General features: G+C 43.9%; 1 protein-coding gene across 2 annotated transcripts in view; it reads left to right on the top strand.

Annotated features, from left to right (window-relative positions):
* The first annotated feature begins 4,390 nt into the window (after positions 1-4,390).
* VSTM2L (V-set and transmembrane domain containing 2 like) overlaps positions 4,391-15,453 on the top strand; it is a 97,274-nt gene continuing 86,211 nt past the window's right edge. For both annotated transcript variants that reach the window (XM_088480564.1, XM_088480563.1), the window contains exon 1: positions 4,391-4,559. In XM_088480564.1, coding sequence (XP_088336690.1) covers positions 4,469-4,559 — 91 coding nt within the window. In that variant the 5' untranslated portion in view covers positions 4,391-4,468. The remainder of the gene's footprint in view (positions 4,560-15,453) is intronic.

Here is a 15,453-nt window from a genome sequence, read left to right as displayed (position 1 = left end):
AAGGTAAACTACCTGAAAGTCTAATTCCACATCTGTAGCTCTTTTTCTGTCTATGCAGTTGCAGCAGGAATCATTTTCTGTATGTGTCTGTTAAATGCTGTCCATCTTTCACTATGTTTGTCAGACAAGAATTGTGTCTGCCAGCATTGCTCTTTCGCTCTGTCAGGCATGTCTATCTTCCCGCATGACATCAACCGTCTTTCTGCCTGAAATGTCTTCATATATCCCTCTCTCAGAGCACATGTCCCTTTCCCTCTAGTCATTATCCCCTCTCTCTGCCAGTCAGGGACTGTCCCAGATTCCGTCTGTCTCTTTTCTCGCAGTAGCTGTCCAAGGTGCTGAACTCCCAGTAATGAAGCACCAGCGGAGGACGCTCAGCGGGGAAAAGCTCTCACAGCTTCCAATATATCAAGGGAATGATTTCATCTGTCAGAGAAAGGGCAAATCCTGCGGTGAGAGGACAGCTGGGGGGAACGGAGAAGAAACATTGTGCAGCTAATGGGCGGAGGTTTGGGAGTTTGCTGTAGATTAAAATATCCTTTCCCAAAATCTCATAGAATTAAAACTAATATTGAAATGAATACTTGCATGGTTTACAATGCTGTAAAACAGAAATGTGTGTGAGTAAGCGGCTGTCTTTTTCATAGAGTAAGCGGCTGTCTTTTTCATAGTGGTAGCATATTTTTGAATATGTCTTCTCTATTATGATTGGGCTAGAAAAGGCAAAATTATGTTTAAAACTATACTTGTGTATGAATTCTTGTTTTCGCCAGTACACTGGCTCTATCCTGTCCTGCCATCTACTATAAGTGTATGTAAAGCAGAGCCAGCCTTGGGCATAAGCCATATTTTCAAATGGAAGTGGATAGATCCCATTTAGTTTTTGTACCCTGACATCAACCACTGTCCAACGTCATTCCCTACCATCCATGTGGGCATACAGGGGGAATATAATCTTGTAGCGAGCAACCGTACCCGAAGCGTGGTGAGCGAAGTGCCAACTTTTCTTTTTTTGGTGGATGGACAGGTAACAGCACTTCCACCCTCACTCCACATCACTTCCAGGTACAGAATCTGAAGGAGAAATATACCTTTCCATATTCAGATGCCTAGAGTGCATTTAGGGGGGGAAACACCCCTGCTGAGTAGTCAAATCTGCTGCACACACACTGACAGGAGGTGACTGCAGCAGATTTGACTTCTCAGCAGGGGTGCTACAGTAAATGTTTTTATTGACATTGTCAACTTGCCAAAAGAGCACTGATTAGCGCTGCTACTGGTAGCTTCTCTGGCCACTACGTCAGGACCATTGAGGAGACAGATGGGAGAGTTGCCAACAGACCATGTGACCTTGGTTACAGCTAGATCCTCTTCAGTTAATGGACCCTGACGTCATCATTTTTCAGTCCATGTGGACATCTATTGGGAATAGTAACCTGTGGCAAGCAAAGTCCGCAAGGGTACAAGTTTCTACTGTTGGTGGTCAAATTCTACATTTGGGACAAAATAACAGCTTTAAGTCATGGAAGCGCACTTCACTCTCTCGATGTGACATCCGGGTCCCTTGACTGAAGGGGATCTAGATACAACCATGTGGTCTCTGCCAATAGTGTAACCGCATCAGCAAAAACACTGTGTGGCATCAATTTGTTGCATAATCTTGTGAACTGGAGGCAAGTATGTGTGATAGAATTATGTGAACTGGAGGCATTACTGTGGCATAATCATGTGAACTGGGGGGATCTGTGTGTGGTATAATTATGTGAACTGAAGGCATTACTGTGTGGCATAACCATGTGAACTGGGGGATCTGTGGTATAATTATGTGAACTAGAGGCATTATTGTGTGACATAACCATGTGATCTAGAGGCATCAATGTGTGGTATAATTATGTGAACTGGAGACATTACTGTGTGGCATAACCATGTGAACTGGGGGGATCTGTGTGTGGTATAATTATGTGAACTAGAGGCATTACTGTGTGGCATAACAATGTGAACTTGGGGCATGAATGTGTGGTAAAATCATGTGAACAGGAATAGCAGTTCTTTGGAAGACCTAAAGCTAGTTTCTGTCTGAGCATATGAACACAATTGGCAGAGGTGGACGCGGCCGAAGGATGCATCTTTTGGTGGTCGAGCCTCTGCGACTTTATCCCACCATAAATCCCACTATCAAAATTTGCACCAACCCTGGGCCAGTGCAGATTATTCATCTGAATATGGACTTCACAGTGAATGATTGAGTGTCTGTGTATGCAAACACTTCAGTGACACACCCATAATATGAACCATTCAGTGCTTCTGAATATTCACCAACTAGGAATGCCCAGCACTTTTCCAAGCCATTTCTGATATCATATCATGCATCTTAATCGCAACAGCGCCTTGGTTTGTAATGCATGCTTCATAGAAGCTTTTAGGGATTTTAACACACACTAGCACAAAATTGCTAAAGTCAGCGAGCATCAGCATTGCGTACGACTCTGAATCAGGCGCTATACTTGGCAGTGCGATTAACTGCAATTTAAACTGCTCTGGCTAAAGTCTTGTCTAGGCCACCAAATTGGTTGGGCCAGTTCTGATGTACAGTGGACCGTGCTTAGCTAGAAGAATTGTCATTGCAGCCAGGTTGACTAGAGATATGTCTGTCCTGCTTGGTTGAGGGTGATGACCTTTATTAGAGAAGGTAGCCGGGCAGAGAATTAAGTTTTACCGTATGTTATTCTGATGAATCGTCCCCTGGTGGTCTCACGCTGTCCCCTGCAGTACATTACCAGGCATTGGCTGGTCTGCTGATGTTTTATTGAGCTGTTAACATGTATTGAATTTACTAATGAGGACAAATGTCAGTACTGAGTGTAACTGAGCTATGTGGAACCGAGTCCCCACGAAAGCCACATCATAGATTATGCAGGGTCTAAACACCTTGCCGATACTCGGTAACAATACCTACATTACCAACGCGGATCTTGTAAAAGATAGACACAGAGGACTGCACACCTTACAACACACTTCCGTATCGACAGATAGACAAACGCACAGTCATTTAACATTCAGTACTGTAGAAATAGGTACTGGCTAGATGAGGCACATTTGTTCAATATGGACTATTACATTAAATTAATATTTTACATCAATAGTTCCATAACAGCATAGAAAACTCAGTGACATTTTACATACATTACAGATCCATCCGAATTTTATAGGTACAAAGCACCAGTAAGAATATATAATTTATAGCAGCAGCCTAGATCATTGTTTTATGTGTAAAGTAATAATTAAATAAAACCTAACGCAATACCTGTTAGTGCAAGTATAATTCACTGAACGTGTTCTCATGGTACATACACAATATTGAATCACATTGCTTGATATACAGTATGTAAAGCAGTAATTCTCAACTCCTGTCCTCAAGTACCATCAACAGGTCATGTTTTTAGGATTTCTTTAATCATGCACAGCTACGTTCATCTATTTTGCTGGGTCACATTGTCCCACCTGTTCCCACAGATAGCAATCCTGAAAACATGAACTTCATCAGGGTTGGAGTTGAGAATCACTGATACAATGTGATAGGTTAATAACCGGCAGATACAGATACTAAAATATGTGGAATAAATGAAATGCCCATCCTAGTCTACAACTCTACTTCGTGGTTTTGCCCTTATATGATTCGGCAGACTGTAATGTTAGCGAGAAACATTCTGGGGCTAACAGTTCCCCAACAGTTATCTATTGTAGTCACAGGTTGCTTGTGAATGGGTTACATAGATATAGCTAGTCATCCTTTATTGCACTTTCACAAGAAACCCCGTTGTGTTCTACAAATGACAGTGCTACATTGGAATACAAATCACATCCTCAGAATGGAATAGCCACTGTAAATGTAGCAGCAAAACACAGCAGCAGAAAAGTAACCTGTTGTAGGTGCGCTGAAGCTGCTCCTCGCCCTGTATATTCTTCATGTAATGATGCCCATCGTATGCAGGGGAACGCAGAAGTGATAATGAATGTCTCATGATTGGACAAAGCAGCGAATGATGGGGAATGACTGTGAAATTAAAGACTTTCTTGCAGTACAATGTTTGTAGAAATAAATCCCCTGCTATGTAGAACAGCCACAGGGCTTGCCATCAAAAGGAATGAATGCATAAGGTAATAAGGTTTCATTGGTAGCAAGTTAGTAAGGTTATTCATTAACCTCAAAACCGCTTTAGCTGCAAAGGGGTTAGTGACCATGAAGCTTTATCTATAAAGTGGGGGCTGACAGGTTTTTACCAATAAACTCTCACACCCCCGTCTCTGACATTCCTCATACTGGGATTTGCGGTCTCTTTAAAGAAGGAGGATTTTATGCAGAGCCTGATCCCTCCGCCGGTTTCAGCTCAGCAGTGCCATCAGATCCCTCCGCACAGAGTGCATCCTGCAGAGGGAGAGCGGCCGGAGCCCCCCGGGTGACAGCGCGATGGGAGCCTGGGGACTGAGCCTGGGGGTCCTGCACTGCTTGGGGGTCTACATCCATCTCTGCGTCGGAGACAAACAGAACACAGCCGATGGTATTAGTGATGGCTTCTTTTGTATTAGAGGAGGGGGTCTTAGTTTTGGGGTGTCAGAGCTCTGTATCTGAGTTATTAATGTTGTTACATGAGGTCACCTGTAATAGGGTTACCCCAATGATAGAGACACTTATTACCAATGGCGATCTGCTACTAATTATGCTCTCTGCTTTTGTACATCTGCCTGGTAGGTGTTTAGTAGGTTTTGGGGGTGCTCCATAATAAATGGTCAGGGAAGCAGTTTCTCAGCTCTGTAGACTGGTGTGTAAGTGGAGGTCAGGGATTTCCTGTACAAAGGTTGAAGGTTTTTAGCCTGAGCCCTAACATGGATATTTCAGAGAATCGTTCCAGATTGCAGGGGTGCTAGATGCCAGATTCTATTTATACATCTGTAGCCTAATGTTGCTGCCGCTATATGGGGTGTTTTAGTGCAAAGCTATAAAGACTGCAATTCTGTGGTTAGAATATCATTTTGATTATTGTTTCTCTTTCTGTGTTTGATAGATATTTGGATTGAGACTGTCAGATCTGTTTTGTTCGTGCATATTAATATCTAATAAGTAACAAGATTAGCAGTCTGAAAATACAAATATAATACATGTGAATGGTCCCAACATGTTCCTGGAGATCTAAAGAAAGGAGGTTGGCTGTAATGGCCAGAGGGGCTATTGAATACAGAATTCGATGGTTAATGTATGGAAAATGTATACATAAAAAAGTATAAGGGTTTTATATCATGACTTAAAATTGTTATATAGTTTAGTGCACCCTAACTGGATAGGTTGCTGTGTTGTAATAATTCCTATATTGTTTTGTAATACTACACTTATATGTTAGAATTTGAGAAGTAACAAAAAGAATATTGTGTTTTGGGCTATATCAGACACTGGTCGGGATCACCCTGTTAATGTAATACAGTCTGGTTAGGTGGTGTTTTCCAAATTTGATTATTGACATTTGTAATGATCAGTTTGAAAAAAATCATTCTGATCAATAGTGGTGGCATGATAACCAATATGATATTGTAGTGGATAATGTGGTAAATATGAAATATAAGTGAAATGGTATTGATGGAGAATTATATACAAGAGTCCTGACACAAAACGGTGCATTTTATGGATTTTATGTTAGTGTACAGGAATTGATATTAGTAGTAGTATAACTTGTGCTGGTTGGCACTGATAGATTTATACAGATTGTAGCATGAATAAGTGGTAAACTACAGTTTATATTGAATGGTGTGATCCAGATTGTCACAGTGATTTTTAATGTAATTGTGTTGATTGTGACCATGGTCATTATTGATGCCAGTAATGAAAAAAAATAGTAATTGAATATAGTGGTATGTTGGTTTCATGGTGATAGATACTGTTAGTGTACAGAAAAATGTAGTGAGTGATATACTGTGAAAAAGTTATTAATGATTGATATTAAAAGCAACATACAGTAATGTGATTAGTACTGGCAATGTGGTAAAGATTGGGATTATTTATCTTGGTAGTATTTTTAGTAGCAGTAGTGTTTTCTGCTTGGACATTTATAAGTGGTAAGGTTAATATGTTTTAACAGCGGAATCTATTTTCTTTTTTTTTTTTAATATGTTTTTATTCGGATTGACACCAAAAATACAGAAAGTCAAGTCTGGGATGTCCTATCTCATAGCTCTATCTATCTATCTATCTATCTATCTATCTATCTATCTATCTATCTATCTATCTATCTATCTATCTATCTATCTATCTATCTATCTATCTATGTTGGGCATACATTGTCAGATAACTTGTCTGTCAGACTGACAAATATTTTATCTGACAAACTGAAATCATCAGATATCGTGGCCATAGTCTCTGAGATATGTCACATTGTATGGCCACACAATATCTGCGTTCCTCCCCTGGGGAGGAAACATTTCCCCATTCCACCTCTGTGAAGGAACAGGGGAAATATCGGTTGGTCGGCTGCGGCAGTGCATACACTGTCAGATGCTGCTGACCAATGATCGGATCAGTTGGGCACGTTGGAAGATTTTTCATGCCGGACCGCCCGATCATCACTGATCAGTCACATATACTATGCAATTATCGGCCCGGTAAGTAGATTATCAGTGAATCTGGCCGGTAATTACATATTGTATTCCCAGCTTTACACATAAACCCATGAGTTGTTGGGAGCTGCATTATGGATTGCTGCACAAGATTGCAATATGCATGAATTGACTCTGTGGGTTTAATTGCAGCAATTGTGCAGAAGATAAAAATGTAGGTGAGAGAAGGTGTGTGTGTGTTTTGGGGGGGGGGGGGGCGTCAGCTCAGCATTCTATATTTATATAAGGGAAGAGTATCCACATATCTCAGCAGAGGATTACCCAATGTCTATCAGTATCGCAGAAAAATAAAACATTTTGTGAGAAAGAGAATACATATGACAGGGGGCTTATATATGCAGCACTATAATATATGCTAGTTTCATTGATACATTTAAATATGGAAAGAAAATTTCTATAGATTGGCTTTTTAAGGTAAAGTGAGTGATACAATTTTGTCTAGTAATAGAAAGAGGAAAACAACATAGACTGGGGCAAAGTATATCAGATGGAGTAGGGATCTCAATAGCTTTGCCAACATATGAAGGTTAGTTTACATGGAGCACAGGTTGATTGTATACAGTAAATCATTGGTCCCTTTATGCCTCTGGAGAAGATATATGATAGACATGAGAAGAAAGAGCTCACAAGAGATAAGTCACTTATAGACAAGCATGGGATGGAGAAATGGACATAGATGTAATAGGTTCAATGGATGAGGTAGATGGGGGGGAAATAGATGAGCTAATGCTGAATTGGACCCATGCATTAATAAACACACACACTCTAGGATGCTGCATGTAAAAATAGGAGATGTAGCCAGCTCAAGATGCATCCAGCTCCGCAGCAGTAGAATGCGCGCCAGGTTTATGTATCATGCATGGAAATACTTTTACAGACAACCAGGAGATAAGAACAAGAAGGGTTTGTTTGCTCTGACTATGATAGAGAAAAAATTGGTTTGATTCAATAATAATAATAAAATAATAATAATAATAATAAAACCTCTATAATAAAGCAGATATTTCTGCCAAGTGTATGTGATGTACAGTATGCCTAATGTAAACCTTGCACGTAAACTACTGGTGCTGACCTGCATACTACAATAGTTTCAACCTTGCATATTGCTGCAGTTGCGGCTTTTTAAGTGAAGACATTTTACACCTTCAGTGTTGGGCGCAATTGTGGTCGACTCTGCATCAGTCCCATATTAGACAGCTGTTTTGTGGGTTGAAGCAGCGTTCACTAGGGCAGAGGTTCCCAAATGCGGTCCTCAAGGTTCCCCAACAGTTCAGGTTTTAGAGATACCCATGGTTAAGCTCAGGTTTTAAATCAAATTGACTGAGGTACTAATTAAGTCACCTGTGGTCAACCATGGATCTCTCTAAACCAGTGATTCCCAACCTCGGTCCTCAAGGCACACTAACAGTCCTGGTTTTAGTGATATCCATGCTTAAGCACAGATGGTTAAATCAAAATAACTGAGGTACTAATTAAGTCACCTGTGCTCAGCTATGGCTATCCTTAAAACCTGGACTGTTAGTGTGCCTTGAGGACCGTGGTTGGGAACCCCTGCTCTAAACCCTGAACTGTTTGGGAGCCTTGAGGACCGCTTTTAGGAACCTTTGCACTAGAGACCTGAGTTTCATATTTATTGGTCACGTAGTACTCTAGTGATGTCAGTAGTATTTAATGAATGGATAGGCTGAATTTATAGAAATAGTTGTAAAGAAAACAAGTTGTAAAGAATTTTGTGTGGCCGCAAGCACTTTTTTAGTATACTTCCTTGTAATGCTGTGGTTATTTCACATCTCAAAGGGACCCAGATGTAGGGTTACCAAATATGTGAAATGAAAATAAGATAGATATTGTGAAGAAGAAAAAAAAAAAGTTTAATGCAATAAAGATAAACCATGCCTTTCAGCTGAATCAGACTACTCAGACACTGATAATTATGGAATTAATATAGTAACATGCAATTTCTGTGTGAATACAGGACAAGGACATACATACAACACTACTGGCAACAGTAGGCTATCAGGCAGTGAAGAATACATCATTTCAGGACAACAAGATGCTGACATCTGAAGATCAGATAATAATACAGAACCCCATTTAGTACACATCTCCTCCTGTTGTGCCTATTTAGTACACTGTATCACCTAAGTTCTGTCCACTTAGTACATAGTTTCCACCTCTGTGCCAATTTATTATGCAATCCTCTCCATTGGGCTCACCTTGTACACAGCTTCTACAACTATTGTGTCTTCTTATACCCCTTTTCCAGTGGCCAAAATACCCGGGTTATTGCTGTGTCAACCCGGGTAGCGGCTCAGTGGAAAAGGCTCCAAAACAAAAATCCTGGGTCTTGAGCAGGGTTTTAGGCGGGTAAAACCCTGGTCAGGCTCAGTGGAAACGACTAACGCGGGTCTTCCGACCTGGGACCCGTTTACAGCATGGTGATTGGGTGGAATTCAGAAGCTGTCTGTGAAAGCTGTCACCGGGGAGGGAGAGATTACAGCGGCCCTGTATGGTCCAGACCGTTCCAGTTTTTACCCCATCCCCACTTCATATCGGGAGGATGCAATCTCTCCCTCCCCTTCTCCCCAATGATAGCTGTGACTTCAGTCAGCCTTCCGAATGACACCCCCCCCCTGGAAAGGACCCCTTCCCCTGGTCGCTGGTTCGCTTCGTTCTGGCGTTCAGGGGAGAGCTGGAGTTTTCGGCACTTGGTGATGACCATTACTGTACTGAAACCCGATGAATTGTATCGCTAGAGGGGGCTACCGCCAGGCATAGCAGTCCAATTGGCGGTGCTGATCTTTTGATGTATAGACTAGAGTGATGCCCAATCGCGGATAAAAACACCCCCAAACATAGCCCACTAGGTGGATTTAAATATTTGACATGCTTACTGTATTTTTGGGGTTTTTTTTTTTTTTTTTTTGGAAAAGATTGTAAAACACATAGAGGGTTGTAACTACCAGCTGGCAATGTATTGATTAAATTCAGTGAATATGACAGTGTGCAACTTCTGAATGATTTTCTAAGAAAAGAAAGCTAATATGACATTTAAGGAATCATGCAATAAATAATGTTTACCTTCTTCTGACATAGTTCACTGTCTGCTGACACATGTCACAAGTCAGTAACAATTTATCTCATGCCTATTGTGGTAATCCAATAGCTTTGACCGACAAAATTGTCAGCAGCTCTTACGTTTGAAATCTTTCTGCAGCCTGATAATAGACTGTTGACTTATTATTAGGACATTTGAGGTGGTTGTGAAGGTCCTACAACTGAAAGAGGCCCTGACGTACACATTTAAATTCAGAGATACAGTTATGACTGGTGATGAAGTGGGTTAAACGTGCTGGGTATTATAATAATTTCTGGGATACGCTCATATTTGTTGTAAAATACTTGGGAGCATGAGGTAAGCTAGATGCATGTTGCAATAAAAATGTAAATACAAAGGTAGTTTGGAGCACAACCAGTGCGTGGCTTGAAAAGGGAAGAGTCTATGGGGTATATTTACTAAAGTGAGAGTGGAGATGTTGCCCATAGCAACCAATCAGATTCTACTTAACATTTAACTAGCACCTTCTAGAAGACAATAGCTAGAATCTGATTGGTTGCTATGGCAGGGCCAAAACTAGGATATCTGTCACCCGGGGCAAGGCAGTAATTTTGCGCACCCTCCCTTCCCATACCTGAATTTTGTCCTTGCTACTCCATAAGGCTGTGCACTAGTCAGACGTCCCTGGTATAGTGACTTACATTATTCCACACACCATAATGCCCATTACACATTATGCCACACACTGTAATGCCTATTACCAAAGTGCCACTTACATATTTGCCCCTGATACCATTTTATGCCCCACAGTAAAGCTTCTAATTACTTTTAAATTACCTACTCGTTGTCAGGGATTTTATGCTCATTACCAGGGGTTTCATGCTAGTTGCCTGGGGTCTCATGCTGGTTGCCAGGGGTTTCACAGGAGAAGATGCAGCTTTCTGCATCTTCTCCCGGCAGTGCCAGCGTTCCCGGCACTTCCAGGAACGCTATGTGCTATGCGCTGGCCTAACAGACACTAGAGGTTCAGATGGATTCCATGCAAACGCATGGAATTTGCAGCTACCGTACCCCCAAGCCACCGCGGGGTCTGAGGAGGCTGAGTTAGCCCTTGAGCACCCCCTCAAATGCAGCCCCCGATGCACGTGCACCTCTAGCTCCCCGCTAGTTGCGGCCCTGGTTATGGGCAACATCTCGATTTCTAAAAACTCTCACATTAGTAAACTTACCCCTATGTTTCCCTTATGGGCCCAGTAGATCTAGTTTCTACTCTGATAGGTCCATTTAACTAAATTCTATAACAAAGAGTTAGATCATATCCCTTGCTTGTACTGTGACCTTAATTGGTACCATCTATAAAATATCACTTGTGCCTGTTGTTGGAAGGGAGTTTGGAGTTGATAAATGAGGTAAAAATATTTCTCTAACAATTGACCCTGGTCTAATCTTACTTTGCAGTACTGGGTTCATATCAGGGACGTTCGGTCAGGGGAGGCAGAGCTTCCCCTGTCATATTCTCTCCACTACAGGGGAGTATTTATAATGGGGGCAGGGTATGTGGTGCACATGGGCTCCCGGGTCCAGGGGGGCCCGTACCGCACACCCAGCACCCATACTTTGTATTTACTTACCTCTCCGAATTCCCACGTCTGGTCTCCCAGCGCTGTTCAAAAGACAGAAAATGGCCACCGTGGCCATTCCTCAGGCATTTTGCGCATGCGCTGTGAGGAGATTGCCGGGAAAATGGCAGCCACGCCATTTCCCCGGCGATCTGCGCATGCGCAATAGACCCTGGGCACACTCTAAAGCCTAGAGTCTATTGATTCTGTGGTGGCCGGCCACCAGAGTGAGAGGAGAGGGCCCATGTGGGGGGATGTACATGGGCCTCCTCCTCTGTAAAGACACCCCTGCTCTCCTGTCATACTCCAGAGCTTTGATATAAAAAATTGTGTTTTTATACATGTGTGCCTCCCCAGCCATTGACCTCACCGGACGTCACAGTGAAGACTTCCTATCTAAAGTACAGTGACCTCCTGACTGCAGTTTAACAGGACAGTATGCAGGCCCTACACTAGTACGACCAGCATAAGATGAGATTCATCTTACGATTTCCCTTGAACTCCCCGGCAGCTCCCTGGGAGTCCCGGCCACAGTGGCGTAACTAGGGTATTTGGAGCCCAGGGCAAATTTTTTAAAGTGAGCCCCCCCCCCCCCTATCAACCCGATATGTGCGCACGCGGGAAAAAATGGGCGTGGTCACTTAAAAATGGGGCTTGTCAACATGACACACCCCTTTATTTTCATGCTGAACATTCCTATCCATATGCGCCTTAACCCCAGTAGTACCCCTTATACAGTACCACCAGTATGCAGTTGTGGTCCCTCTTATGCAGGCCCATAGTAGTGCCCCTTATACAGTATCCCCAGTAGTGGTCCCCCTTATACAGCCCCCAATTAGTTCCCCTTACTCAGTGCCCCCAGTAGTGGTCCCCCCAAATGCAGTGCCCTATGTAGTGTTCCCCCTTATGCAGGGCCCCCAGTAGCAGTCCCCACAATGCAGTGCGCCCAGTAGTGGTATCCCCTTATGCAGTGCCCTTTATATAGTGCCCCCAGTAGTAGTTCCCCCCCTATGCAGTGCCCTTTATATAGTGCTCCCAGCAGTAGTCCCCGCCCCCATGCAGTTTTCCCAGTAGTGGTCCCCCTTATGCAGGCACCCAGTAGTGATCCCCCCCTATCTAGTGCCCCCTGTAGTGGTCCCCCAGTGCAGTGCCCCTAGCAGTAAGCCCCTTATATAGTGCCCCCAGCAGTAGTACCCCATCTCCCATGCAGTGCCCTCCAGTAGTGGTCCCCCTGATGCAGGCCCCCAGCAGTGATCCCCCCTATCCAGTGCCCCCTGTAGTGGTCCTACCTATTATTGCCCCCAGTTGTGGTCCCCCCAGTGCAGTGCCCCTAGTAGTAGGCCCCTTTTATAATGCCCCCAGTAGTAGTCCCCCCCAAGTAGTGGTCCCCAGTTGAGGTTCCCCCTCCCGATTAAGTGCCCCCAGTAATAGCTCCCCCCAGTAGAGGTCCTCCCAATAATGGTGCCCCCAGTAATAGCCCCCCCCAGTAGAGGTCCTCCCAATAATGGTGCCCCCAGTAGTATCCACCCCCCCCATTGTGCCCCCACCCCCAGTAGAGGTCCCCCCAGTAGTAGCCACCCCCCTCCCCTGTTGTGCCCCCAAGTAGTGCAGGCAGGTTTTAAAAAAATATATATAAAAATATACTTACCTGAATACACGCTGCTGCTCCGGTCCGCGACACCGCTCCTGCCGCCGACCGACAGTCCTCCCGTGCTGGCGTGCTCAGCATTATGGGAGAGACGTCATGATGTCATGACGTCTGTCCCATTACCCACTGCAGGAGCCGGACGGAAGTCCGGCACTTGCAGTGGGTGCTGCAGCAGTCAATGAGAGTCTATCTGACTCTCATTGGCTGCTGTTTAACACACGCATCGCTGCCAGCGCTGGCGGCGATGCGTGTGTCATGCACAGCCTGAGCCCGCCTCCTGTCGCTATTGGGCAAGCGCTCAGGGGGAGGGAACGGGCTCAGGTGTGCAGCACAGGACCGGCGCTGGAAGCCTAGTGCCGGTCCTGTGTAAATGTGTAGCACTGACCGCACTCACTGCGGTCGACGCTACACAGGTGGCTAACTAGGGCGGGCCGCACCCCGCTCTCCCTGCCCTAGTTACGCCACTGCCCGGCCACACGACTGACACACCTTGTACATACGATCTCACGATGTGATCGATCTGTAGTTTAGGAGGGAAGGTCATTGAAAGAACACACACTTCTTCAGACGCGCGATGCATCGCATGCACAAATACACGGCACGATCTGCAGACTGTTACGATAGGTAATATGGGCTGCACATCTGATCCTAAGATACATTTTAAGAGTGGCGGGAGCATGCATCGGATCGTATCCTACCTAAATACTACATGATTTCCACACAATTCATTGTACAACGCGTCTAAAATTGGGCAACCGGCCCGAAATCGCACTAGTCTTTATATAATGTAAATTGACTTCCTGACTGCAGGTTAACAGGACAGGATCAGACAGTGCTGGCTTCTATCTAATGTACAGTGCTGATCTTGTATAATCTACATGACCTCAGAGTTATGGGACAGGATCAGACAGTCCTCAGTTACTATGTAATATATAGTAATCTCCGGACTGCATATTAACAGGACAAAGGGGCCTATTCATTAAACCTAAAAATTCTCTGGAGATAATTAGCTTTAGAACTCTCATGGAGTTCTAGCTAATTATAGGTGGAATTCATCATTCCACCTCTCCATAAGTATCTATTCAGAAAAGCTGTCATTTTTGCGATGACAGCTTTTCGGGAAATAGATACTGCCTACACTACCTTATCGCATCTGGAAACAGTGCTGTTACATCTGTAAAACCAGCGCATGCGCAGCACTGCCTACAGATGCGTTAAGTTTGTGTACCCCCCCCCTGACTTACCTGTCCGCGCAGCAGCCTCCGGCTCCATCCTGCTGGTCTGTCATGTGGTTTCCCAGCAGACCACATGACAGATTATTTATTTTTTTGTCTAAACTTTCTTGTGCTCTGCTGGGGAACACACATGTCCGACCAGCCTCCGGAGCCTGAGGACGGAGCAGAGCGCCGGAGGGACTCGTCGGGGGACCTGCACACGCGGATACAGGTAAGTTTCACCTGCTATTCGCCACCTCACAGTGGCGAATAGTAACTGCATCAAATTCCGAAAATTGATAATTTTCGGAATTTGATGAATACCACAATTTCCACATCCCCATACTAATGTATACTAATGTATGGGGAGTGTGGAAATTAACGCAGGGGAACTTAGCAAGGAGATATCTGTGATATCTCCTGTGCTAAGTGGCTACATGAATACCAAAATAACGTTATTTAAGGAAAATGTCCTTAAAAACGTTATTTTAGTGTTGATGAATAGGCCCCAAAATCATACAGTGCTTGTTACTATCTAATGTATAGTGACCTCCTGACTGCAGATTACCTACATAGCATACTTGCCTACTTTTAAAAATTTATTTCAAGGAGATTGTGAAAGCAGCACTTATGAGCGGTCAGTAAAGTGAAGCGCGTACTGCTACATCTGAGAGGCGTGTCATAAAATTGATTTCAATCCAAATGTAAATGAGCCCAAAGCAGTTAAGATTTATTTGTTGATAAAAACACACTGATACTTTTCAGAAAATGCCTGTAGCCATATGAATCATTGTGCCTTATAATAACCAATGCAGGGAAATTATACTAATGATTCCATTTGAATGTATATATCTCTGGGCTTTTTTTTTTTTTTTTAATATATCAGCTACATAATGGGGGTAAGGTGCAGTCATGGAGATTGCTGGACTCTTCAGGGTGACAGGGAGAGTGCTACTATTTTAGGGAGTTTCCCTGACAATCAGTGAGAGTTGGCAAATATACTACATAGTTGCCGACAATCTGGCTGCCCCCCCCCAAAGGAGACAGAGGAGGCAGCCAGGTCGACAGAGCAGGAGGGGGGGTGGGATTACCGGCATTCGTCATCAGACGGCTGGGCAATGATGACGTGATTCAGTGTGAATCGCGTCATCTGCTCCCCCCTGGACTGCCCACTTGTATTGTATAAGTGGATGGCTGCGGGGGGAAAGTGGACACCGGAAAGTGGGTGCGGATTTTCGGGAGCCTCATGAC

The sequence above is a fragment of the Taudactylus pleione genome, unplaced genomic scaffold, assembly GCF_031769625.1.
Source record: "Taudactylus pleione unplaced genomic scaffold, aTauple2 ptg000256l, whole genome shotgun sequence".
NCBI lineage: Eukaryota > Metazoa > Chordata > Amphibia > Anura > Myobatrachidae > Taudactylus > Taudactylus pleione.
The sequence above is the reverse complement of the archived record's forward strand: the minus strand, read 5'-3'. Positions and strand labels throughout refer to the sequence as shown.